Source organism: Anguilla anguilla, chromosome 16 (assembly GCF_013347855.1).
Source record: "Anguilla anguilla isolate fAngAng1 chromosome 16, fAngAng1.pri, whole genome shotgun sequence".
NCBI lineage: Eukaryota > Metazoa > Chordata > Actinopteri > Anguilliformes > Anguillidae > Anguilla > Anguilla anguilla.
Genome location: NC_049216.1, coordinates 32,477,521 through 32,505,027, shown reverse-complemented (window position 1 = coordinate 32,505,027; position 27,507 = coordinate 32,477,521). Strand labels below are relative to the sequence as shown.

Sequence of the window (27,507 nt, the reverse complement as noted above, 5' to 3'; positions counted from 1 at the left end):
CAAACTGAGTTTGACACCCCTGGTCTAGGCTATATCCATAGCATTGAAGATAAACTGACACTCCTCACAATTCCACTGTATTTCTCGTGTTGTCTATTTATGTGAATAAATGTGTCAGTCTATCAAAATACGAGATAGTAATCTTATTCTATGAATTGATTAGATTAACTCAGTTTTTATTCTGTAGTAATTGACGTGCTCTCTGATGCATATTCATAAAAGCGGCGAAACCTCGACAAGGTCCTCTAGCGCCGGCCATTTGTAATTACTGATCCCCGTGTCTGCTTCGCGTCCTGCTCACAGCGTTGCAGTTGGTGGCGTTTTCGCAGGAGGGCGTATGGACTAGGCAGACGTGCAAAGACTGCTGTGTGTACTTTTTTCTGAGACCGAGAAAATCCATTCCGCGATACTGATTCTGTACGGATTGTAGCCTACTGTAACTAAAGAAGACACACACGCGTGTTTTTTTTTCTTCCGTAGCGTTGTTCGATTGAAGGCCTGTCATTCAGGGTAGTGGGCATCCGCTCACTTGGTGTAAGAACAGCGGCGAGTGCGGTCGTTTGTCCCCGATGGCTGGGTGGAAGGACGGCTCGGTGCAGGAGAAGTATCGACTGGTGGTGGTGGGAGGCGGCGGTGTCGGGAAGTCAGCGTTAACTATCCAATTCATCCAGGTCAGTAAGCACTCGCAGGCGAATGTGTGGGAATCCAGGAGAGGGGTGTAGCTCACGCTGGGAGAGGGGGGCTTCATAAACGGAGCATTGGGTGAAATCTGAATGGTGGCCTCTAGGCCCCTGTTTCTGAGACTTGCTTTATGAAACACGAAGATTTATTTTGGGGAGCACACAGCAACAAAAGTTTTGGTCCATGGTGTGGGCTTGTGCGAAGTCGCTCACCTTTAAATATCGTTCGGTTTCGAAGTCGAGCACAGCGTAGACTACGCGATCGCAGGGGTTGCCTATGTGTGACATAAGATTTAAAGATTGAACTAGATTCCTTTGCCTTTTTCTGAAGTGTTAATTCACTAGCTTGTGCTCTGGTTTTCACGTGATTGCCGTTTGTTCTCCAGCTCTGCTTACTCGTGTATAGGCAGTTAGGGGTTTCAAAGCCGACAGATCAGCGCATGTTCCTAAAGCGAGAACGACGCGAAACAACCAGCTACCCTCTTAAATTCCCATTCTAAAAAAAAAAAAAAAAAAGAGTTTATGCAAATTATGTGCGATTATGGAAGGAAGACCTACTAGTTGCATTTGTCATTAACATTTTCAACAAGTGTGTCGTGTTTTTGTAACTTCTAGACAGGGAGACGTGGAGATTTTTTTTATTTATCTTGACATAAAACATTTGCCTTAGGGTCTGGCGATTCTTGTGTAAACAGTTGTTAAAGCGAAACCTTAGACCTACAAGTGCCTTTTGTTCTAGTGCATTGTCTATTCATGGGGAGAAGGATACAATATAACTACTACACAAGTCGGGAAATCGTAGTGTTATGAAATGTTACATTTCAAATGCGCAGTTATAGAGCTGCCTAATGTGACCTTTACCGGCAGAAAAAGTTTTTCTCTTCTAAATCACTCTCTACAGTCGAAAATATTTTAAGGGTCAGTTTATATTTAGTCGCGACATCAATTCCGTTGTTAACTCTGTCATTTTATAGGCTTCTGCGTTTTTTTGTAAATCACAAGTTAAGGAGTGCCACACCCACATAATATCAGTGGCGTTAAGCTCATACAATGCTGTACGCTCGTGTGCCAAAACATATTGGTAAAAATACAAATTGCCTTTGACTAATATTATAATAATGTAGTCTATTATGAGGCAGGCTTTAACTTGCTTATGAACAATATTTCATTTAAATGAATCCGTGCAATCGCCATTAATGTGCCTTTCTTCTTGAATTTGAAATTGGAACGAATTGAAATACATGTAGTTCTGCGGCCGTGACCTTTGTATAGTAACACGAATAGCCTACTTAGGGGTTGGAGATTGAAGTAGGGCACGAAGGGACATTCGTGGTTTTGCAAGAACAATTCCACTTGTTTCTGCATCAAGCAGCTGCGCTTTAAAAACAGCTGTTGGGGAAACAGCCTTTCCCCAGTTGTCATACTGTAGGCTACTTTGCCGCAGACGCGTATTACGGCAGATAGCCACTTGTATCAGCTTTCGCAGACCCACTTATGGAAACAGTTTGTTTAATGAGTCCCCTTTCCCCCTCTTCAATGGCAGTTAAAGGAGACAAATGGTTTCTTTCATCTTTAATGGAGGGATCTGGGTCTCTTTCCATCTCGAACGTGGCAGAGAAACGGCAAATTGCGTCACGTGCCAGTAGTATAACGGCTGCCGCGGTTCTCCAAACCACGTTTCCTAATAGGGTTTTGCTAAAGCCCATTAAATCTATACCGTTTATGTTAGCTGTGAAGGATTACTGAGCCACGCTCGGCCCTTACAACCCTTCGCAAGCCGATCGTTTGCCTGCAGACGCGCAGCATAAAATATTTGGCAGTCCACAGTACATGTTGCGCTAGCCAACATGTCTTTAATTTTCATCTTGTTGATGGTTATTGTATGGGCATCTGTCAGAATACACAGAAATGTGCTGTTGTTGTATTGGAGTTACAAACTGACGAACAGTCGCCGTATAACTACACATTATTCAGATGTCCCATCATGCGAGAGTATATGTTGGACAGGCATTAGCGATGGATCTGGTAGCAGATGCGTTGTTTATCTGTGTACTTGTCCTCACCTGACTGATGATATTTCTTTGACCGGTAATGCGTTGAACTGCAGTTGGCACGTGCAGTTCTGTCTGTGAACTGGTTATGGTTGAGTGTTCGAACGGACGCTTTCCACAATTGAGCTGAGGGGCTAAACAAGTTGGCTTGTTCCTTCGCAGTGTCCCTCCTCGCTGATAAATAGCTATACTACTCGCGTCTGCCGTGTGCAACGACCCAAAAATCAGGTCCCGTCACATAAATGAATCTGTGCCAGTCGGTCACTTGTAAAACACTTTGCTAGCTTTCTAAGAGCCCCGAATCAACTGCATTTCCACCGGGTGGCGTGGCTTGTAAGAGAGGGGTCAGGAGATTGTGAAGAGTTGGCACTACCTTTTTTTTTGGGGGGGGGGGGGGTAATTTGGTGTGGGATAGCTCTTCAGCCGTTTCCTCTGTGAACTCACAGCCTCACCCAACAAGGGGCAGACTGAATAATGGGCTGCTGCTGGTAAGGTTTAACTTTGACCATACTGAGCTGCTGAAACCCCGCACTGTCTCATCTCAGGCAGTATGTTCCTCCTCCCCACCTCAGCTACCTTTTTTTTATTTATTTTTTTATTTATTTATTTATTTATTTATTTATTTTAGTTGATACAACATACATGTCAGCTGCAGTTTAGGCCCCCGAAGTGTTGAATTCCCACAATCTCCTGTCGTGGATTTCGTTTTCCACCGGTTGACCGTGTCGTGTTCCGTTGTGAACGGGACCGTGCTCTGTAAGAGGAGAGGCCTCATCTCTCTCCAGATGTTTCCAGATCTTTCTGCCCCAGCATGAGTCGCACAGCTGCCTGTTGCATGGTTTTTCCCACTCGAGGCCATGTGTTTTTTAAAGGGGGCGGGGGTGGGGGTGGGGGTGGGGGTGGGGGGGGGGGGGGGGGGTTGGGGGGGGGGGGGGAGGGAAGGGGCGCATCTGAGTCTTGTTTGGATAATGACCGTGAAACTGCCAGAATTTTGTTCTTTGGAAAAAGGAAGTGGGTTCAGAGTGGTGATTATTCTCTCTGGGCCTCTTTCTGTGTGTACGGGAAAAATACTGGCGCTAGTTTCACTCTCTTGGTCAGTGTTTTTTTTTTTTTTTTTTCACCCCTGTGTTTTTTAGGGAGGGAGAGGCGTGGGGGGGGGGGCTCTGTGTGGCTGTCAGTTTATGGAAATAATTTAGTATCACCGTGTTATTTTTACCCCCCCCCCTCTTTCTTTGCATGTCTGTGTTGTTAATGTGAAACCCCTGTAATATTTATATTTTCATTTTTATTTTAAATGAACTGTGTGCGCTAACTCTGGGCTGCACGTCATTATGAAAGTTACCTAACCGAGTCAGTGTGGGTAAGAGGTTACCCTATTGAGCAGTCGGTCAGGCCACTTAACCCCAGGATGTACTGAGAGAGCTTTGCAGCTTGGTATTGGAAACTGCATGCACGCACGCTTATGGGCTGAACCTTTACAAAGAGGTAAAGTATCTTGTCTATTGTGATATAAAATTTATTGTGATATGCACCATTTTGGCTGTATGGATAATGTACCACAGTGATGCATATTGTCATGAGGAATAACACACTTCTGAATACCAGAAATGAATGTTAGTGTTTGCAAAGGAAAGGTCTAAACTGAATGTAAAATCCTGTTTGATTCTGGTTTTTTCGTAATACTGGAACCACCAAGATTTAAACCCCCAGAGAGGACAGCCATTTTGGCTCCGCAGTACAGACGCACTGCGGAGACTACGGCTGCTTCCCAAATCCCCATCGGACTAGAATGGTGACTTCACCGTGATGTGAGAACTCTGGGTCATTAACATGAGGGTCAGTGACACAGAGGGTCCCGCTTGCATTGACTCAGCAGGTTCGAGGTAATGCGATTGGCTGGCACGTAATGACATTGCAGGTCCGGGTGATGTGATTGGCTGGCGTGAGTGACTCAGCAGGTTCGAGGAAGTGTGATGACATGGCTGTGACTCGTCCGATAGCGACTGGGCAATGTGCTGCTGATTCAACCTGGGATGGGGGAGGCCAAGAAAATCCAAACAGAAAAACAGAACCTGTAGGTCAGAGCTTTTTACCCGTTTTCCAGGAATGATGGAAAATGTGTTTGTCATTCATCAGCTGGGGACTAATCGATATTAATCTCTGTGAGTACAATGGCTCCATGGAGGTTTTTTTTTTTTTTTTGTACTGGCTCTGCTTGTTCACACTGTTATGGGAAGCTGAGGTGTTTTTATTGCTGTGCTCAGCTGTCAGATTCATGTGCCTGCAGACGGATGAATCCTGTTGCGGACACTTCATCTTTTTTTTTATTTTATTGTTTTTTTAACCTTTTCCTGGTCGGAGTTCTACTTCCTTCCTACAGTCTCTCCCTGTGGCTGGAGCTTGAGTTTGTCTATAAAACGCGCTCCTACGTCTAGTATGTCTAGTACTTTATGTGTAATACGCTAACCATTTGGACAAAAGCAAGAGTCCAGCCAATTGCTGACTGAATTTTACAAAGAAAACGTTTATTTTCACCAGTGTTCCAAACAAAACATCTTCTGTCATGTGATTGAACATGATGGTTAATAACGTTACATTGAAGACTTCTAGGGATATGGGCCATCATCAAAAAGAGTTAAAGCTTTCCATATATACATGTTAAAGCAGATTAGATCTGAGCAGGCATTGTGTGGGTTCAGTTAGTCTGGAGGGAAAAAATTATGGAACTCAAAATTACATGAACCCCCACCCCCCCTGCATTTCCAGAACCAATTTAGATGATTAGAAATAGGAATAGACCCAAGATCACACTGTCCAGGTTGGGAATGTTTAATCTGTTTTTGGCGAGAGAGTTTAACATGCTTTATTTGGCTTATTCATACATCACACATTGTGCCAGCACCACTGATATACCAGACAAACAATGCCATTTCTATTTTAGTGTAATCTTTTCTTGGAAGAGAACATGGCCATTCAACACATTTTTAACTGTGCCTGTAAAGAGGGGAAAACAGTCCTGCTATCTATGCGCAAACTACCCTTGCTGATATTCATGCATGGGCAATACAGTAAAAACTAAAAAAAGCTTCATTGTCCAGGATAGTTTAAAAACAGGATAGCTTTGTTCTTCAGATATAAGCGATAAGACAGGTGTGCGTTCAGGTGTTGGGGTGGATGGGTCACCTGTCCTGCTGACTGAGCGTGTAACTGGATTGGAGCTGCATGTCAGGTGGGCCATGGGGTGTGTGTGGAGGGGGGGGGGGGTGGCAGCAGTGTCAACACCTGTAGATTTCCCACAGTGCTGGTGCTCTGACAGAATGTTCCGGGCAACTTCGCTGAGCCTAAACACATAACAGCCCTTTCCGAGCTTCCTTCCAGCAGTCAAAACAGCAGGACCAGCTTTCCACCTGCGACCTTTCTGCAAGGTTTACTCCCACTGAAAAAAAATGATTCTGACTCTTCTGGTTCTGTCCTTTCTTAGCGGAATATGAGAGCAGTTTTTTGGCGTTCTTCCGCACTTTGGCTCAGTCCCGAGGAGCTCGTTGTGTTTGTGCTCAGAGCGTCATTAACAAAAAATAAATAAATGAGACGGGTCATTTCCTTTCTTCGCCGCTCATCCCTTAAGCGCAATTTAATGGCAAATCCATGATTGCTCTTTGTGTGTGTGTGTGTGTTTTCCATATTCCGGTATCCTGCAGTGATTGGCCGATGTGGTATGGATGATGTATGGCAGGTCAGCCGTAGTTAAAGGTGTTTAGCCTCACGGGGTCTTGTGCATTAAGCTGATGGTATGATAACGGTTGTGGTCATGCTGTGAAAGACCGCTCTCTGCCCTGCAGTGGAAAATGAATCTGATATGGGGAGAAGTACAGGCCTTGATGGGTTTTCCACATTTTGAAAAGCACACAGGATCATGGTGATTGGAGTCCTGCTTGGTGTAGCTGTCAGTGCTGATGTGCTGACAGACTGTGCAGTTGTCATCCGGTGTAATCGTTCGCATTACATCAGAACTCTCAATTACTCAGCTGTAGCTGAGGTGTCGCATTTACGGATGAGGAAGAAGACTCTTGCACCCGTCCACCTGTCAGTACTGCATACAGGCAGCTGAGCCCTGGTCAGAACCACAGATTCTGTATGACACCCAGATGCTCTGCCCCATGTGCAGTCCCTTTACTCTAGACTTACTGATTTGAGACATTATGGGACAGGACCAAGGGCAATATTGTGACCTTCTTTTTGCCCTAATATAGCAATGTGAAACTCCAACAGTGTTACCAACCAGAGCCTCCTGTCGCTAAGAAACAGGGAGGACAGAAGGGAACGCAGGAGCTGAGTATCTGGTGTGAAATATCTATGGTGGAACACAGAAGGGGTGGAATGTGCAGTCTAGGCGGGTGCACGATGGGCCTGCTGGATGATCTCAGATGGAGTGTCTGGCGGTTTGATGTGTAGTTGTTCGGCTGTCATGGTGATGTGCGTTTCCGGAGTCATCCATGCTCATCAGTGTGTGCCATACCCTGTCTGTCAATCAGTCTTGCCAAGGCTGACATGCTAAAAGTGCCCTGATAAAATATGCAGAATAAGGAGGGCTGTTTGACTTCCTTTAGTGTCTCAGGTGACTTCATACCTGGGTGTATTTTCTCTCCCCAGAAAGGATGGGTTGATTAAAAAAAAAAAAACAATAAAAAAAACATTTTTTAAATTTATATGTACTTTTACATTTCTGAGCATTGTCTTCACTGGATTTATGAGTGGCTGTTTTAAATAAAATGTTTTCTTCTTAATTGTGTGAAATCAAAATACATTGTTTTTCATTTGTGACGTGTAAGTATATAGTATAGTAAGGTATACGTAATGAATTATGACAGTGGTACAGTTAAATGCAGAAGTTTTGAGACCGTGACACAGTTTTTGTTGTTTTGGCTAGGTACTCCAGCATTCATTGGGTACGAAATAAAACCCTGAATGTGAGTTCAAAGCTCAGACTGTCAGCTTTACTTTGAGGGTTTTTACGTCCATATTTGGTGGTCCGTGTAGTAATTACAGCCCTCTGTTATACATGGATCATATTCGTTGTTTCAGTCCAAATCCAATGTGCTGGAGTACTGAGCCAAAAGCAACAAAAAAAAGCTGTGCCACTGTCCGAATGCCTTTGCACTGAATGGTATGTGTGTGGTGCCAGTGCGCAATATCTTCAGGAAAAGCTTTATGATAGGGGGGGGGTGGGTGTCACTTATTTCCCTGCCCTGGAAACAAATGAATTACCCATAATGAATCAATTACGCATGCACGCACGCACGCACGCACGCACGCAGGTACGCACGCAAGCACGCACGCACGCCAAAAACAGCCCTGCTGTATTTCTCCTCCGGTTTTTCCCTCTTTCTTCAGCGGGTAACGGAATGGTAGCGGTTAATTAAAGCGGTGACATAAGCGCCGGTACGAAGCGCACTTTTCCCCCACGGGCACTATAAATAAGCACCTGCAGATTTATTATTACACCCCCGGTGGGTCGCGTGTTCTCGCCTCGCGCGCTGAGTGTAGCGCACGGCCTCGGCGGTGAGAGGTTTTATTATTATACCGGTTTCACCGGCGGCCGTCCTCTCTGCACGAGTCGTGCATTTTTAACAGGCTAGCCAGGTGATTAAAAATACCCAGCGAGACCGAAGCATGCTCATCAATAAGAATTCTTCTCAATGATGGTGTAGTCCACTCCGTGGACGGAGTGTGGCACAGTGGGTAAGGAACTGGGCTTGTAACCGAAAGGTCGCCGGTTCGATTCCCGGGTAAGGACACTGCCGTTGTACCCTTGAGCAAGGTACTTAACCTGCATTGCTTCAGTGTATATATCCAGCTGTATAAATGGATGCTATGTAAAAAGTTGTGTAAGTCGCTCTGGATAAATGCCTGTAATGTAATGTCTTGTACGTGGTAATCTTTGACGTTCATCTCCGCCCAAGAGCTGACTTCTTGGAAACATGTTAACTCTGTTGTCTCAAATCTGAATTAAAGTTTTTTTTTTCCATGCATGTGCAGGTGTCATATAAAATGTCCGATGCTGAAGTCACTGGCCAGAGGTAATGGCGTATGGTCACCACTGCTCTCCTTTTAACACTGAAAAACTTGACTGTATAATTAGCAAGTTCGGCAGTTGGCTTCGGACTTCCTGTGGCGCTGTGTTTGGCGGGGATTTGGCACGTTGCTCCGGCGACACGCAGCGCTCTGTGCTGAGCCGTCACCCCCCCTCCTCTCACCCTGACGTGTCACGTTCGTGTCACCAGAGCGTGTTTTTTTCCCCGATCGAAACGGGCGCGCCAGGCGAGAGCGCGAGTGTCGCGTGCGGCGGGACCTTTCGACGCCCCGCGCAGGCTGGAGCAAAAACTGAGTGAAAGAGGTGCAGGTGTGTTGACGTTGCGCGCGCGATTCCCGTCGCGCTGCTGATTGGACGGCCTGCTTCGGAATCGCACGCTCGGCGCTTCAGACGGCTTCGCGCTTCTCTCGAGGCGCCCTGTTTATAGACGCCGTGCGTCTCTGACGTCTCTGCTGCTCAAAAAAAGACTTCGGCACCTCTCCTTCATATGTAAACCACACGCGCACAAACACACACACGCGCACACGCACAAAAAAAGAAAGTAGGCCAGCTTTCACGTCGAGTGAAAATGTCAGTGCGGAGCCACGCGAGGGGCCTTCTGAAAGAATGAGGTTCAGAAATGTCGGTGTGTGGAAAAATGTTTTCTGGTTTTATTTTTTTTAGTTTGTTTTATTTATTTATTTTTAGCCGTTGCTCCCCAAACAAGGGGCTCAGCCTGGGGCCTTAGGAAAGAGGCGGGGGGGGGGGGGGGTTCTTTTTATTTTCCCGTCAGAGAGGAGCATGTCCTTGCGTTCAGATAATCACTTCCTGTCGGAGAAGAGCATGTCGTCGCGTTCAGATAATCACTTCCTGTCGGAGAAGAGCATGTCCTTGCGTTCAGATAATCACTTCCTGTCGGAGAAGAGCATGTCGCCGTGTTCAGATAATCACTTCCTGTCGGAGAAGAGCATGTCGCCGTGTTCAGATAACTTCCTGTCGTAGAAGAGCATGTCCTTGCGTTCAGATAATCACTTCCTGTCGGAGAAGATCATGTCACCACGTTCAGATAATCACTTCCTGTCGGAGAAGATCATGTCACCACATTCAGATAATCACTTCCTGTCGGAGAAGATCATGTCACCACATTCAGATAATCACTTCCTGTCGGAGAAGATCATGTCACCACATTCAGATAATCACTTCCTGTTGGAGAAGAGCATGTCACCACATTCAGATAATCACTTCCTGTTGGAGAAGAGCATGTCACCACATTCAGATAATCACTTCCTGTTGGAGAAGAGCATGTCGCCGCGTTCAGATAATCACTTCCTGTCGGAGAAGATCATGTCACCACATTCAGATAATCACTTCCTGGAGGAGAGGAGCTTATAGCTGCAGGAATACTGACTCAGCAATGGACACTGTCTGTATTTTTGGTTATCTGCTTACTGTTATTATAGATGACTGCTTGAAATAGTCTACTGAAAGACATACATTTTATCATGAATCCAGGAATGCCTTACAAAAAATTAAAATAAAATACTGATTTTACCTTTTTCACAATCTCCGCAAACAGTAAAATGGTATAAATAAACAGTAAGTTCTGACGCACAATATTAAATGAAAACAGTCACACACATTAATGTTATGCAAAACAGGTGAAACAAGTTTCTGTTTTTAAAGAATGAATTTCTGATTTGAAATCACTAAGAGGAATGAAACGTTGCAAAATTCTTGCAGGTGGTTCCAGCTCAAAGGGGGGTAATAATTAAAAGCAATTTTACCTAACTCTGAATTGGGTCTGTGTACAGTAAGAAATTAATTCATCATAAGACCAAAGGTTGGACTTATTTTGTGAACCTGTTAAAAGAATCTGCAGAGATTGACTGGAATCTTGCCAGTAAGGGTTTTTTTAGATTAAAAAGTGCCAGTGTAACCATCTGCACTTTTTTTTCTATACGAAGTTAGGAGAGTGCCCTTGAAAAATAACCTGCCTTGGTTTTCCCAGAATTTTAAACCGGTTTAAGATTGTACGGTTAACTTGCAGGGAAATGACTCTTGGAGATTCTTAATGGCGTGAGACAAGGAGACGGCACAGGGGTCATCTGCATACGTGGATACTGGCATTTCTTTCTGCAATATTACGGAATAAATGGTCAGCAAAACTGGGCTGGGTCTGCAGAAGGTGCTTCGGTTGCGTGGTCCTGTTATAGTCTAATCCTGTGAGAATCGGCGCATTCCTGCTGAGTTCAGTATAAACCAAAGGGCTGAGAGCAGACCTGAGGGATTCCATGCTGCCAAGTTGTGTTTACAGCGTGTCTATTTTACTGTATTTGATTTAAATAAAACAAAAAACTTACGAGCACTTAACAGAAGGAATAAACACTTAACTGAGGTAGTTTGTGAGTTTTCTGCGGTAGGGCTAAGCTCGCACACGCGGCTGAGCGGGAAGGCTACGCTAGCTCACGCGGCTGAGCGGGAAGGCTACGCTAGCTCACGCGGCTGAGCAGTAAGGCTACGCTAGCTCACACGGCTGAGCAGTAAGGCTACGCTAGCTCACGCGGCTGAGCGGGAAGGCTACGCTAGCTCACGCGGCTGAGCAGTAAGGCTACGCTAGCTCACGCGGCTGAGAAGTAAGGCTACGCTAGCTCACGCGGCTGAGCGGGAAGGCTACGCTAGCTCACGCGGCTGAGCGGGAAGGCTACGCTAGCTCACGCGGCTGATCACCTTTGCTGTCAGTTTGTGTGAGACGATGAGGTCCGTGTTCATCGTCATTTTTTTAAAGGGAGCTGAATTTAGCCAATAGGTGTGTGCCCGGCCTGCCATTGGTGCACTGCAGTGGCGGCTAGGCCAAGTTCCCTTATGCCACTGTGGTATTGGAGGGTCTTTGCCGAAGCTCTGAATTGTTTGGGATGAGAATCTGTCCTGTCTGATCAGCAGCCTGTATGGCTTTGTGTGAAAACAGGGCTGACCTCAGATGGCCTCTGCTATGGAGCTGGCACTTTGTGTATGTGGAGGTTTTAAGTGGTTAATCTAAATTAAATGCTTCTTTGTGTAATGCTGCTGACTGCCGAAGGGCAAGTTTACCTTCATAGGCATGAGCAAGCATATTGATTTTCTTTGTGTGTGTGTGTGTGTGTGTGTGTGTGTGTGTGTGTTAGCTTGTAAGCATTTCTATTTTTGAGTGCGCGAGTGCCTGCATGTACAGTATGCGTATATAGCATCCTACTCATGCACTGCGCATGCTTCTCCTCAGAGTGCATTCAGCACATGCTGTTCACACGAGGCCTATCGCGCACACAGCCTTGTGAGCGCCGGCAGAGAGGATTGTGGGAAGGCGGTCGTGTGACCGTTTTACGGTCCCCTCTGTGCAGCCTCCTGCTGCTGCTGCTGCGGCTCAGTCCACAGAGAGATGAGTCAGACCGCTCCGAGAGTGGTGATTCATCTACACAGCCCTGCTGGTGATGTTCCATGGCTATCTGTCATCGTCTGTTCGGGCCTTTCTGTGGTCTACAGCACCTGTTCATCCATTATATTATCAGTTATGCAATCACACAGTTTATTCTTTTAGTTCGTAAGGGGACTGCCTCCCACGTAGTCAAGAGTCAGAATCATAATCAGTTTGAGCAGGAGACATGACGGAAAGGGGAAAGTTGTGCAGCTGTGCATTGTGGGACAGGCCTGTTCCCGCCCCCATGGGAGGGGCGGAGTCTGTGAGCATGCCTCGGCTGCCAGTCACAGGTCTGGGATGTCTGCCCCCTTGCTGTTTTGCGGTTGGGGGGGGGGGGGGGGGGTGGTTTGGTTTGGGACAGCTGATCCTGTTTGGGTTCATTAGAGAGGCACACCTGTTGTGAGAATAGTGCAGGCAGGCAACAGGTGAGGAAGTACAGCTGGGTGGTTTCTCCAGTTCTGCTTAGAGCTGGGGAAGGGGGGTGGGGTGTGGCAGTGGTTCATAAAAGATTTCTGTCTATGTGCGTGCGTGTGTGTGTACATGTGCATATGTGTGTGCGCGCGTGTACGCGGGCACATGCGTGTGTGTGATTTTTATGGTGAGCTGAGCCATCAGTTCCTGAGCATGGGTGTGCTGTGAGTGGCCCAGTCTCTGTGTGTAGTGTACTGTGATTGGTCCTGTCTCTGTGTGTAGTGTACTGTGATTGGCTAAAAAGCGCTGATCCGATCTCCCACCTGCCTAGGGGGGGAACTCCCATATGCTTTCAGATGCCACATGTCTTGCCTAAAGGACTGCATTACCACGGACTCCCTGCTCCAGCTTGCTTATTCAGCTTGCTCTTAAGACCAACGTTTTGCTTAATTCCTGCGATCTGCTTGAATGCTCATAGAGTCATAGATCAGAACCGTTTGGTCTGAGTACATGGGCCCCTGGCAGACCACAGTCACACTACAGCGTGTTTGGGGGTTTCATTATCGCGCGTGCATCTTGTCTGTTCCACCTCCATCTTTGCTGTGACCTCATGGCACCTCCTGCGTGGCCGTGCGTGAGATTTCGCAGGGCTCAGTGCAGCGAGGGCCTATCAGAGTGATGCGCTGCTTCATTTTATTAAGTACACATTTCTTCTTCTTCTTCTCTCACCAGAGCTGTTGTCTGAGGTTCCTCTCTTACTAACCACAGGAAGTCTGACCAATTTCCAGATATATCCTCTTAATTTTCAGATTCGCTTTCCACGGTGGTGGGGAAGTGATATCTGGCCTGTTCCCCTGTATTGTCTGGTAAGCCACGTTTGTGTTGTGTTTACTGGAACTGCTCTGAGCCTAATGAGCCTTTAGAAGAGAGTCCATTTTCACACGCGAAGTGAGAAGAGCTCACACCTGTCTGCGCTGCAGCAACAAGCGTTTAAATGATAAGTCGATGGTTTTAACTTCATTTTGACGAGTCATGTTTGGTAAATTCAGTTTTCACCCACAAACTGTGAATGATTTGGGCAGCGCTCACCGAGCGTTGTTTTGTGTCGAGCTGGCTGCGGCTGTGGTCTGTTCGTTAGCGCGCTGCTAGGCTAGGCTGCGCACATGCTACCGTACCCCTGCATAATGCTGCGCTGCGCCGCACTGCTGTGGTTTTAATGTTGTGCAGCTGGCTGCAGGTTTGATGTTTCATTCCCAGGTGGGGCGCTGCAGTTGTACCATCGAGCATCGCTGAACATGCGGCTCTTTAAACAGACGCACTCGCATGCACGCGCACACACACACACACACACACACACACACATGCACACACAAACACACACGCATACACACAGACATGTACTCACACACACACCAGCCGCACACGCACACACACAGAGATGCACTCGCACACACCAGATAAACACACACACAAATACACCAGATGCACACATGCACACACACACACACACCAGATGCGCACACACACACACGCATGCTCACACACGAAAACATACACACACACACTCTCTCACAAGCTCTCCCAAAGATACACATTACTCACGGTCTCATACATTGAGCAACCTTCTCCAGGCAAATTTCTGGAGTCACATGGTCCCCTCAGACCATAGGGGCTGAGTGCTCCATGCAGAGGGAGCGAGGGATGAGGTGTGGGGGCGGAGTCTGTTCAGCCATTCCCTTTGTGACCCGGGGAGACCTCCCACACGGTCGGGGCCTGAAGGTCAGGTACGTCAGCAGGACGGGCGCTTTGAGTCTTTCCATCTCTGCCCCCCCCCTGGAGGCTGTCCCCGAGGGGCTTCAAACGGACGAGGGTCGCGCACGTGGAGCAATCGAAAAGCTTTACCGCCCCTCCACCCCTTCCCCCCCCAAACACGCTGTGGTGGTGCCACACAAAGGCATGAGACAAACAGACAAAACTTACCGGCCACAAGCCGACCAAAACTCACCAGCCACAGACCAACCGAAACTCACCAGCCACAGGCCAACCAAAGCTGTGTCGCCACGGAGACCAACACTCACCCGTTTGCATGGCCTCTGGGCTCAACCATCCTCTCTCAGCCCTGTAACACTTTACCCTCAAAGCCTGAGTCTCCATTTTGGCCACACTTTTAATACATGTCACCCCCGTTGAAGGTTTTTTGCAGGTTTATGCAGATTTATGTTTGGGAGGACGAGGGGGGGGGGGGGGGGGGGGCAGGGACAAAGAGAGAGGAAGGGAGAGAGAGAGAGAGAGAGAGAGAGAGAGAGCTTTAGCTCTGTCATCACTGCATCATACACGCCTGTTGATTCTCCTCGTCCTGCTGACAGTGAGCTGTAAAGCTGTTATGTTTGTGGTGCCCCTGTGACACACTATGAGGTGTTTTGGACTCGGTGCAAAAGAGGGTAGGGTGGTTGTTGGGGGATGTTGTTGGGAAATTGAATTATGTGTTGGCGCAGTTCTGGCGACTCGTTTTTGGCCCTCCGTGGGTCATTGGGCAGGGCTCTGTTTTTGGAGAGGGGCCAGGCCATTGATTGGCTGCTGGGCAGCAGGCCATTCTGTGGGGTGGGGGGGGGGGGGGGGGGGGGGTTGGGGCGGAGACAGACCTCCTCTGCCACCCTGGGCCCTCAGAGACGGGCTAGCGGTCTGAGTGTAGCTCTTGCTGTCGTCCGGGTAACTGGTAACTGGTGGCTGTGTAAACCGCACCCTACACACCATCTTAAGTGGCTGCCGTGGTGATTCATGGAGTACTACCAAAGGCACCAGCGGTTTACATTCATAAACACTCTGCAATGCTCACTAACCATTGGCTTTGACTCACCGTCCACATAGCACTGGTTACATTGTAGTATAGGCAGTAATGTGTAGGATTAGAATGGTAATATTGGAGTAGGATAGTAATATAGAGGCAGGGTTGTAATATAGGATTAGGATGGTAATATTGAAGAGGCAGGGTTGTAATATTGGATTAGGATGGTAATATTGGAGTAGGATAGTAATTTAGTGGTAGGATAGAGGTAGGGCAGTAAAATAGTGGTAGGGTAGTAATACAGGATTAGGATGGTAATATTGTAGTAGGATAGTAATTTAGCAGAAGGATAGTGATATAGAGGTAGGGCTGTAAATGCTGGTGTTGTTACCTTTCACATAGAAACCGCAGAGGAACTCCACTTATCAAGCTCCACCAAATACGCTGGTAATAGGAAACAGGACACCAATGGTGATTGGTAGATACCATATCTCTGTGCTTCCTGGGTGCTGCCAGGGACCTTGGCAAGTATCCACCATGATTGGTGGAGCTCCTGGCTGGTTACGCTGTGACTCCACCCCTGTCTTAGTCTGTGTCCTCTGGTCCTGGCCTGGGACCGGAGAGAGAGAGTGGCATTTTGAGGGGGTATTCTGGGGTGGCATTGTGTGGGGGTACTCTAGGGTGGTATTTTGTGGGGGTACTCTAGGGTGGCATTGTGTGGGGGTACTTTGGGGTGGCATTGTGTGGGGGTACTCTGGGGTGGCATTTTGGGGGAGGTACTCTGGGGTGGCATTGTGTGGGGGTATTCCGGGGTGGCATTTTGAGGGGGTACTTTGGGGTGGCATTGTGTGGGGGTACTCTGGGGTGGCATTTTGGGGGAGGTACTCTGGGGTGGCATTTTGAGGGGGTACTCTGGGGTGGCATTTTGAGGGGGTACTCCTGGGCAGTGCCCTCTGGAGATGCTCATCTGCTTTAACAGACACGCCTGGCCGTGCCGGTGAGCTCAGTGGCGAGGTCATCTGCGTTCGGACGGTACGGCGACATCACCGACTGCGGCTCGTCCCTTCCCAGAAGCCCCCGCTCCTTCCACGCAGCGCGGGCGGTGTTGAGAAATACTGTCAGGCTGATTCCCGGCCGCAGTCCCCTTGAGCTGGTTAGTCATGCCTCTGAGCTGTGGCAGAGGTAGATGTTCTGTCTTGGAGGCAGCGGCTCGAACTTCGCACGATGGATCCAGTAAATGCAAGTCACTGTGGGCATCGTCATAACGCAGCGTCTTGAAATGCATGTGCTTGTGGTCTGATCCGCGGTGCCCCGAGTTGCTGTCTCAGGCCTGATTGAGATGTGATTGTTCTCCTACGACTCGTCCCTGTTTTCTCTCAGTTTTTCTGGTCTTTGATCAAGTGCGGATTGTGGGAAATTGGATTTGTGCAGTTTGGGTTTATTTTAATCTCTCAGTAGATTTTTGATTTTCTGTTTGGGGGGGGGGGGGGCGTGTACCCCAGAGGTTTCTCGGACAAATTGTTTTGGAGGGGATCCAAGAGGATTATGAAAAAGTGAGTCTGAGCAAATTAAATTCCCAAAGTGAAGCATGGGACAGTGTTTTGGGACAGTGCTTTTTTGTGTGGACTTGTATCCACCCCCACAGAACCAAAGCCAGCTAGCCAAAATACTTTAATTTAGGTTTCCCCTGACTGTACCTGCCGATGACCTGCTTAACTTTGGAACGCTGTCTTAGCCAAGCATCGGATTGCATGTTACCAGCAAGTTGAGGTAATTAACCACTTAGGGGATTTCTAAGAAGTTGGATTTATCTTATTGTGAACTGTTAATTTGTGCTGTTTACATACATCTGGTTGAAACTGTTCTGTTTGTGGACTCATACAGTGCCTAAGGAATGATATAATCAGTCTCAGATCTGAAAGATAAATGTGTGGATGCATTCATTTCAAGGAAGTGGGTACATGATTGGTGTGTGAATTTTATTGCACGCCTACGTTCACGCTTGTTTTCCCTTTTGAAAGCGACAGATGTGCAGCAGAAAGTGCAAATGTGATAGCTTGTGTTTGTTGTGCTGAGCTCCAGATCGTTTATAAATGGTGATAGCAAAGCATTCAGCCCCAGTCCATGTTCAGGCTCTCTCAGTGCTCTGAGAGTGAACATAGGGAAGTGGTTGGGAGAAAAAGAGTGGATTCAATGGGCGGGGTGTAGGGATGCAGCAAGGTCTGTGGTTCCAAAGAGGGTGGGGTGAGAATATCCCCTCTGTGACATCATAATTGCCTGGACTGGCTGCCCTGTGTGTAGGTGGAGCTTGCTTCCTTCCTCTGTGACATCATAATTGCCTTGCAAGCCTGACTGGGCAGCTGCCCTGTGTTAGGGTGGAGCTTCCTTCCTCCTTACTGTGACATCATGATTACCCCAAAGGCTTGGCTGGACTGGCTATGGCTGGCTGCCCTGTGTGTGTGTGGGTGGAGCTTCCTTCCTCAGGCTCGCTGCAATTCAGTTTGTGGGAGGAGCCTCCTGCCTCCTGCCTCCTGCCTCTGAGAGCCTTTCCTACATTTACATTCACATGTTAGACATTTAGCTGACACTCTTGTCCAGAGCAACTTTCAAAGGGTGCAAACCGAGAAAAGGCCTAGATTTGTAAATCACCAACATCAGATTAATGAGAAGTGCAATAGTTGGGGCATAACACCCCCCAATAGGTCATTCTTTTTTTTTTGGGGGGGGGGGGGGGGGGTGTGGAGGTTAGGGGTGGGGGGAGGATGTGGAATTTTGGGCACATAGAGGCCACTGAAAAGCCGACAGGTTGTCGGAAGCTTCTGCGCGTATGTGAAACATCTTTTATCGCACGCAAAAAACCATGAGCCAATCGAAAGCGTGCGCTGAAACTGAAAGTGCTGAGTAAGGGCGAAGACCCGCCCACCCGGCGACGGTCCTTCAGGGTGAACGCCGCCGGCTCGCGGCGGGCCTGCTTTCTGACCGCGCTGCTGTCACGCTTCATTTAACGCGTCCCGTCCGCTGCTCCTCCTGGCTTTGCCGCGCTCCGTTTACACCGTTTAAAGTGCCCTGGGGTTCTCTCCTCAGTCCACGCCCCCCCAGCGCTGGGTGCTGGGGGGGGGGGAAACTGGGGGCACTGGGAGGGCTTGTGGGGAGGTGTTGTGTTTTTGTTTGAGGTTTTGGTCAGCAAATTTGTCTGTGCTGTAAATGTGTCATAGCCCAGTACTGTGCGATGTGCATTTTTTCCCCTTTTCTCTTGAATTTTGACAGTGTTGTATGTGTTGAGTGTGTGTTTTGTGAGAGTGTGTGTGTATGTGTTTAGTGTGTGTGTGTGTGTTTTGTGAAAGTGGGTGTGTATGTGTTGAGTGTGTGTGTGTGTGTGTGTGTGTGTGTGTTTTGTGAGAGTGGGTGTGTATGTGTTGAGTGTGTGTGTGCATGTGGTGTGTGTGCGGTTTAGTAATAAGTGTACCCACTGAGGTGCTAAAGATGAGCCCAGGCTTATTTGGCGAATTAGCACTCCCCGTCGCCTGCATCTGCTTTAACAAGTGCACCTTTCACCAGTGTGTCCGTCACGGGTGTGGTCTGCAGCCCATGTGAACGGGCCGGATTGTTGCTGTCCTTGAATTTCTGTTTTCTTTTCTCTCGCCAGTCTTACTTCGTCACCGACTACGACCCCACGATCGAGGACTCGTACACGAAGCAGTGTGTGATCGACGAGAGAGCGGCTCGCCTGGACAGTGAGTCCCCCAGACGCTCTTCTGTGTGGCAGGGAGAGCTGCAGTGGAGCTCAGTGTGATAGATGTGATAGATGTGAGCCGCTCGCCTGGACAGTGAGTCCCCCAGACGCTCTTCTGTGTGGCAGGGAGAGCTGCAGTGGAGCTCAGTGTGATAGATGTGATAGATGTGAGCCGCTCGCCTGGACAGTGAGTCCCCCAGACGCTCTTCTGTGTGGCAGGGAGAGCTGCAGTGGAGCTCAGTGTGATAGATGTGATAGATGTGAGCCGCTCGCCTGGACAGTGAGTCCCCCAGACGCTCTTCTGTGTGGCAGGGAGAGCTGCAGTGGAGCTCAGTGTGATAGATGTGATAGATGTGAGCCGCTCGCCTGGACAGTGAGTCCCCCAGACGCTCTTCTGTGTGGCAGGGAGAGCTGCAGTGGAGCTCAGTGTGATAGATGTGATAGATGTGAGCCGCTCGCCTGGACAGTGAGTCCCCCAGACGCTCTTCTGTGTGGCAGGGAGAGCTGCAGTGGAGCTCAGTGTGATAGATGTGATAGATGTGAGCCGCTCGCCTGGACAGTGAGTCCCCCAGACGCTCTTCTGTGTGGCAGGGAGAGCTGCAGTGGAGCTCAGTGTGATAGATGTGATAGATGTGAGCCGCTCGCCTGGACAGTGAGTCCCCCAGACGCTCTTCTGTGTGGCAGGGAGAGCTGCAGTGGAGCTCAGTGTGATAGATGTGATAGATGTGAGCCGCTCGCCTGGACAGTGAGTCCCCCAGACGCTCTTCTGTGTGGCAGGGAGAGCTGCAGTGGAGCTCAGTGTGATAGATGTGATAGATGTGAGCCGCTCGCCTGGACAGTGAGTCCCCCAGACGCTCTTCTGTGTGGCAGGGAGAGCTGCAGTGGAGCTCAGTGTGATAGATGTGATAGATGTGAGCCGCTCGCCTGGACAGTGAGTCCCCCAGACGCTCTTCTGTGTGGCAGGGAGAGCTGCAGTGGAGCTCAGTGTGATAGATGTGATAGATGTGAGCCGCTCGCCTGGACAGTGAATCCCCAGACGCTCTTCTGTGTGGCAGGGAGAGCTGCAGTGGAGCTCAGTGTGATATATGTGTGGCTGCTGGACTGAAGCTCAGTGGATGTATGCTGAAATGCCCGCCGTGTTTCTCACACGATTGTCCAGTGAATTCACTGAATTTACGTTCATTTCCTGATTGAAGTGGATCTGACCCCACATCTGGTGGCAGTGCTGGAAAGGATGTGCATTTTGGCTGGTCAGGGCTCAGGGCTGCTCTGTGCGTGATTATTCTGGGCTGTGTTAGATCCGGGCTGGTCTGTGAGTGATTATTCTAGCCTGTGTTAAGTCAGGGCTGCTCTGTGAGTGATTATGATGTCCTGTATTAGGTCAGGGCTGCTCTGTGATTGATTATTCTGGACTGTGTTAGATCAGGGCTTCTCTGAGAGTGATTATTCTGTCCTGTTTTATGTCAGGGCTGCTCTGTGAGTGTCTATTGTGGCCTGTGTTAAGTCAGGGCTGCTCTGTGAGTGATTGTTCTGGCCTGTGTTCAGTCTGGACTGCTCTGTGAGTGATTATTGTGGCCTGTATTAAGTCAGGGCTGCTCTGTGAGTGATTATTCTGGCCTCTGTTCAGTCTGGGCTGCTCTGTGAGTGATTATTCCGGCCTGTATTAAGTCAGGGCTGCTCTGTGTGTGATTATAATGTCCTGTATTAGGTCAGGGCTGCTCTGTGATTGATTATTCTGGCCTCTGTTTGGCCAGGGCCTGCTCTGTGAGTGATTATTCTGTCCTGTGTTAGGTCAGGGCTGCTCTGTGAGTGATTATTATTTCCTGTATTAGGCCAGTGCTGCTCTGTGAGTGATTATTGTGGTCTTGCCTTGTTTGTCAGTTCTGGACACAGCGGGACAGGAAGAGTTTGGAGCCATGAGAGAACAATATATGAGGACGGGGGAGGGCTTCCTTCTGGTCTTCTCCGTCACCGACAGAGGAAGGTGAGCATGCGCCGCCCCCCCGCACTCTCGCTCACACCCCCCCCCCCCCCTCTACAGTACACAGTACACCCCCACCCACCCAAATCCTTCCCCTTCCCGTACCTCATGTGGATGCTGTGGGCTGCAAGTGAAAGTGAAGTGGTCTCCTTTTCAGCACTGCTGTCCGTTTGTGTGCCTGATATGTGTGTGTGTGTGTCTGTGTGTGAGAGAGAGAGAGAAAGAGAGAGAGTGAGCAAAACACACTCGCACACTCCCATGCTCACACACACACACATACACACTCGCACACTCCCATGCTCACACACACACACATACACACTCGCACACTCCCATACTCACACACACACACATTCTCTCTCTCTCTCACACACACACATATACACACTCGCACACTCCCATGCTCACGCACACATACACGCACACTCTCTCTCTCTCTCTTTCTCACACACGCACACGCAGACACCCTCGGTCAGACAGGAAAGGCCTGTCCCAGCACCTCATGAGGTCATGGCTGTGTAGTCTGTTCTGCCGTGTGTGTTTAACATGGGAGGTGGTGACTGGATCGGCAGGATCTTATTAAAGAAGCTAGCACGTCGCACGCTAACCTTTCTACGCCTCGCGCTCTCCGCTCTCTCCGCAGTTTCGAAGAAATCTACAAGTTCCAGAGGCAGATCCTTCGGGTGAAGGACCGAGATGAGTTTCCCATGATCCTCGTGGGCAACAAGGCGGACCTGGAGCTGCAGAGGCAGGTGGGTTTCACGGCCGACGATTGGCCGTCCTGCAGCACAGGGCCTCTGACCGTTAACAGGGAGAGACTTCCTGTGCATGCCCCTCCCCCATTATACATTCAGCCAGTCAGCACGCCCGCTTACCCAGGACAGCTTACAAATGCATTTCACATGGCTAGTCCTGGAAAATATGTAATCCTTGGTCAAACATTTACTATACTTTTACCTCACTCAATCTGAAGTCAGGCACATAGTTGTGTTCTACAGCCTATATACTGTATTAGACCCTGTCCAATGGGTTATGCGTAGAGACCCCTGTCCTATAGGATACGGGTAAAGACCCCCTGTCTTATAGGATATGGGTTGAGACCCCCATCCTATAGGATACGGGTGAAGACCTCTGTCCTATAGGATACGGGTTGAAACCCTTGTGCAATAGCGTATGGGTTGAGGCCCCTGTCCTATAGGTTATGGGTAGAGACCCCTGTCCTGTAGGTTCAGCTGTTTTTTTTCTCAGAACAGGGAAACTCCCCCCCAAATTGAGTGATTCAGTACATTTTGAAGAAAAGGGTGTAGGTGGGATTTTTTTAAGTTTCCATTTGTTAATCTGAAACTGGGCAGCTGTTAGGCCTGCAAGTGTAAGGTCTCTCTCTCTCTCTCCAGGGAGTGGGTGGTAGTAACGGAATGTCTGCTTGCTCTGCCAATGCAGCGCAGTTGACGGTGGCTCTAGACTGCCGCCTTGTGGCCAATGAGAGTTCCGTCAGCCGGGCCGAGCGGCCGCTATAAACGCTGTGAGATCACCGTGTTTTTTAGTCCCTTATAAGGAGACTGCTGTGTTCGCCGCCGGTCATTTTAGCCGGACCGCTCACGAATCCGCCACGGTGGAGCCGTTAAAGTAATGGCCGGTCTGACGAACGGTTACCTGACTCTTATTGACTTTGTCTGGTGACATCACGGGGCGGTGAGTACACAGTGACCCGCGCGGTATCGTCCATTGGGTTATGCTCAGTCAAATCAATCCTATCGACCTGCGTTTAGCCTGTCTCTGAAGCAGGATTTTTTTATTTTTTATTTTTTTTAAATCTCTTACGGTTCATTGCCTCAGCTGCGTTTATCTGGCGGACGTCAATCGACATCGATCACCGGAAAAGGTTACTTCGGCGACAGAACCGGTGCCGCACAGAACGTCCCAGAAATACCGCCGAACGCAAACGTGCCCTCCCTGTTTTGACGGAAGCTGTGTGTTAAGAACTGGGTTTTGGTTAGCGGGAGGTTAGCCAATATGTGCAGTAAAAATGCATTTTTTTTTTTTTACTGTATGCCTGATATGGTCTGGTTTAACTGAGTCAAGGCTCGTCCTGGGTGACAGTGGGGGGGGGGGGGGGGGGGGGGGGGGGGGGGTCATCCATACTGGGCCCGGAGTGCTGCAGTCTCTGCTTGTTTTTGTTTTCACCTTAAAATTTGAAAAGGGGTTCAGACCCAAGGAGCCCAGCTAACGTGAGGTAACTGTGCGATCAGCCGTTTCAGTTGATCGGTGAAAGCCAGCAGACCCTGCAGCTCTCCAGGACCAGGGTTGGGGACCCCCGATCCCATTCTTACAGATATGAAATCTCATAAACTGCAGTACACTTTCTGGCAGGCAGAGGGCAGGCCGATGCCGGTACTGCGCCTAGCGCGGAGGGAAAAGCAGCAGCAGCAGCAGCAGCGTGCCAGGTTTGGGCTGCCAGTTCTCAGGGCTGCGATCTCTTCTCTGCAGGTGACCCAGGAGGAGGGCCAGCAGCTCGCCAGACAGCTCAAAGTCACCTACATGGAGGCTTCTGCCAAGATCCGCATGAACGTGGACCAGGCCTTCCAGGAGCTGGTCAGAGTAATAAGGTGAGTGATGAAGAGGAGGAGAGATTCTCTGCTGGTTTTTTTTTTTGCTTGTTTTTTACATTACATTACATTACAGGCATGTAGCAGACGCTCTTATCCAGAGCGACTCACATTGCATCCATTTATACAACTGGATATATACTGGAGCAATGCCAGTTTAAGTACCTTTGGTCAAGGGTACAACGGCAGTGTCCTACTGGGGACACTGCCTGCGACTTTTAGGTTACAAGACCAGCTCCTTAACCATTATACTACACTGCCGTTTTTTAAAGTGCTGAAGCCAAGCATGTGCTCTCCTCCAAAGCAGGCACCCTCTCTCGCGTGTGTTTAATGTGCGACTCCACCATTTACCCACTACCGAGGGGAGGGGGGGCGGGGTGGGTAAAAAAGATGAAAATGCCCGAAGCAGGAAGTGCTGACCGCTTACCGTGTTTCCTCAGCAAGTCGTAGAGTTCCGTCCGTGCGCTCTCTGTCGTTCCAGAAAGTTCCAGGAGCAGGAGTGCCCGCCGTCACCGGAGCCCACGCGCAGGGACCAGGACAAGAGCGGCTGCCACTGCGTGATCGTCTGAGTGGCCCCGCCCACTTTCCCACCGCGCCCGCCCGGCTGCTGTCACCGGGCCCCGCCCCCTCCCCCCCCTTGCCTTCTGACGTCCATCCCGTTGGTGGACCGGCGCTGCCTTCTACACCTGAGTGACTTTTTCGGCTGAAGGCTCGAGGCGTGTGACAGCCTTACCTGGGGATCCCTGCCGAGGCCACGCCCACCGAGGCACCTGAAACTGAAACTCCGGGAACACACACACACACACACACACACACACGCACGCACGCGCACACACACACACTTGGAGAAATCCGAACATACGAGACTTACAAACGGAAGCCCCTCCCAACACTAAAAGCTGCTTAAATGGTTACGGGATTTCAGTTTTGTACCTGGAAGGACCTTTTCTTGTCTCAGAGAGACAGTTGTACTTTGTGACAAGATGGCGACAACAAACACGTTGATTTAAAAAAAAAAAAAAAGAAAAAAAAAAAAAAAACGAAACAATTTTTAGCTACATGACTTTTGCGCCTTACGGGGGGGGGGGGAGTTGTGATCGGACGTCACGTATGTTGTGCCATATCCTTTTCTGACATTGGTGTGCTAATCGTCTACTGTACATAAGTAAAGATTTGCTGTGATTTTAAAAGCGCCTTTCCGATGAAGTCCATTCTGTGGGAATGCAGTGTTTGTTGAGGGTGTGAAGGCCTGGCGATGGGCCTGCCTCACTGGCATTTACACCAGTGGTCTCCAACCCTGGTCCTGGAGAGCTACAGGGTCTGCTGGTTTTTGTTTTCACCTTAAAGTCAGTACCCAATTGAGATCCAAGACATCAGGTGAGTCGATTTAAATGTGTAATCAACTGCTCTAATTGATTCATGAAGTGCAGAGTCACTATGAAATCCAGCAGACCCTGTAGCTCTCCAGGACCAGGGTTGGAGACCACTGATATACATGCTTGCTGTGTGCTTGTGGGGCAGCCAGAAAGAGATGCCAAATTTAGGGTTGTGCAGGGTTTGGTACAGTAGCTTCATCTTGGGTGACTGATGAAGCATTGGATGCACCGCGGTCTAAACTCCGGTCTGATGATCTTTCCCGTGATTGCAGGTCATTGGCAGCAGGTCGGTCTAATGTAACGTAGTAATGTGGCCTCACGTCGAACTCTGTTGTCTTAACGTCGTACCTCTGTCTGTCTCAACTTCTGTTGCTGCTCAGGTTGACCAATGCTACTAAAATGCAACAGAAAGCCGCTAGTTCAGGCACTAATCGACCCTTTTGGTTTCACTCTCGGACCCCCCCCCCCCCCCCCCCCCCCCCGTGACTGTGGTGGGGGGACATGTGTGCCTCCTTCAGACATTAATATTTTAAACAATGCTTCTTGTTGTGTTATCTGTTTTTAAAAAAATATTTTTAAAGCATTATTTTCTTGGTTGGAAAGTTCTGTAGGCACTTGTAATGCTGAAATGTGAAACAGATTAATGCTACAGTATATAGCTTTGTTTGGATAACTCAGAGTCTTTATTCCTTTAAAGGCAGTCAGTCTAGTCACTGTTTGCTCTGTATGAAGGCCAGTGCTGTCAGACTGCAGTCCTGGAGTGCTGCAGTGTCTGCTGGTTTTTTGGTGAGTCCACATGCCTTGTTTTCCAGTCCTAATTTGGTTGCTTTTTGAAAGGAAACCACAAAAATCTGTGGACACTGTGGCCCTCCAGGACGAGTTAAACCTGCAGGCACTGCGGGCCTTCTGGACTGGAGTTAAACCTGCCAACACAGCGCCCCCTCCTGGACTAGAGATTACCTGCAAGCACTGTGGGCCTCCAGGCCTGGCATTATACCTGCCAACACAGCGCCCCCTCCTGGAATGGATGTAAGCCTGCAGGCACTGTGGGCCTCCTGGGCTGAAGTGTGAGAAGCCTGGTGTAGTCCACTGGTTCTTGGCTCTTCTCACATAACCCTCCTCATCTTCTTTGGCTCCGCTGCTGACCTCAAAAGCTCAATCCAGTCTAGAAGTGGGCGGGACTTGAGTTTGGGTCATCACTATGTCACTCACCTTAGCACACAACCCACCTGAATTTCATTCAGTGGATTGCATCACTGTTAACTGATTTCACCATTTTGTTGGTCCTTTTTTTGATCTGAGTAATAAATATAATTAATATTTTAGTTTTGTTTTTTGTTTTAATGTTCTAAAAGGAAAAACTATGAAAATGATCCATTGATTGAGATTATTAAATGTTTTTGTTGATATATGCCTTTATGTTATTTCCTTATAAAGATTAGTTTAGAAGTACTTTATATGTTTGTTAGCCAATGTGCTCTCTTAGCATAGCTGTCTTTGAAGACCAGTATTTCATTCTGTTTTTCTAAACTGAAGTGGTTATAGTCCTGGTCTCTGGTGCAGGTTATTTCCTTCCTTCTATGCCAGTCTGGAACTCTCTATCCCAGCATCCCCTGCCTTTCCCACAATGCAGTGCTCCCACTGTTTGTCAGCCTGACTGATTCTGCAGTCTGTTCCATGCCTGCAGTAACATGGTTGATACCGATTCGTGAGGGTATGTGTACTTGGGTATCTTTGCTTGTGCTTTGTTTGTGTCTGTATGTGTATGTGAATCTTTTGCTTTGTATGTGTGTCTGTGTTTGTGTGTGTGTGTGTGTGTGTGTGTGTGTCTGCATCTGTGTGCGTGTCTGTATCTATGTTTGCATCTGTCTGTGTGTGTGTGTGTGTCTGTCTGTCTGTGCCTGCATCTGTTTGTGTGTATGTGTGTGTCTGTCTGTCTGTGCCTGCATCTGTGTGTGTGTGTGTGTGTGTGTCTGTGCCTGCATCTGTTAGTGTGTATGTGTGTATGTGCGAGTGTGCGTGTGTATGTGGGAGTATGTGTGTCTATGTGCTCATTCAGAAGTCCTCACAATTCCCCTATCTCACGGCTCATGCACCTCAGACGCACGCTGGATTTCTGTTTTACAATCATTACAAGTGCGACATCTGTCTCTGCACGAGAGACTCCCGTTTCAGATTCCACATGCACACCCATCCTTCTCCCTGATGGCTTACGGCGCTGCATTAATAAACCAACATACTTGTTTAAACCACTGGAATCAATTACCCATGCATTTCTGTATGCAGCTCATTTATTTGCTAGTGATTTTTAGATTAGGGGTTTTGGCTTGCCAGCTGTAATTTGTCTCCAGTTTTATTTATTT

At 48.6% G+C, this 27,507-nt stretch overlaps 1 protein-coding gene across 4 annotated transcripts; it reads left to right on the top strand.

Annotated features, from left to right (window-relative positions):
* The first annotated feature begins 226 nt into the window (after positions 1-226).
* LOC118215423 (ras-related protein R-Ras2-like) lies at positions 227-26,469 on the top strand. Of its 4 annotated transcripts, XM_035396208.1 has the most exons (7): positions 227-366; positions 481-671; positions 19,095-19,182; positions 21,063-21,165; positions 21,806-21,914; positions 23,650-23,768; positions 24,250-24,337. In XM_035396208.1, the coding sequence occupies exons 2-7, from the start codon at positions 570-572 to the stop codon at positions 24,335-24,337; spliced, it is 609 nt and encodes a 202-aa protein (XP_035252099.1). In that variant the 5' UTR covers positions 227-366; positions 481-569. The 4 variants fall into 4 exon arrangements, with proteins under 4 accessions (XP_035252099.1, XP_035252098.1, XP_035252101.1 ...); XM_035396207.1 differs by having other exon boundaries at positions 231-671; positions 24,250-26,469; XM_035396210.1 differs by lacking the exons at positions 227-366; positions 481-671; positions 19,095-19,182 and adding an exon at positions 19,264-19,275 and having other exon boundaries at positions 24,250-26,469.
* The last annotated feature ends 1,038 nt before the right edge of the window (positions 26,470-27,507 follow it).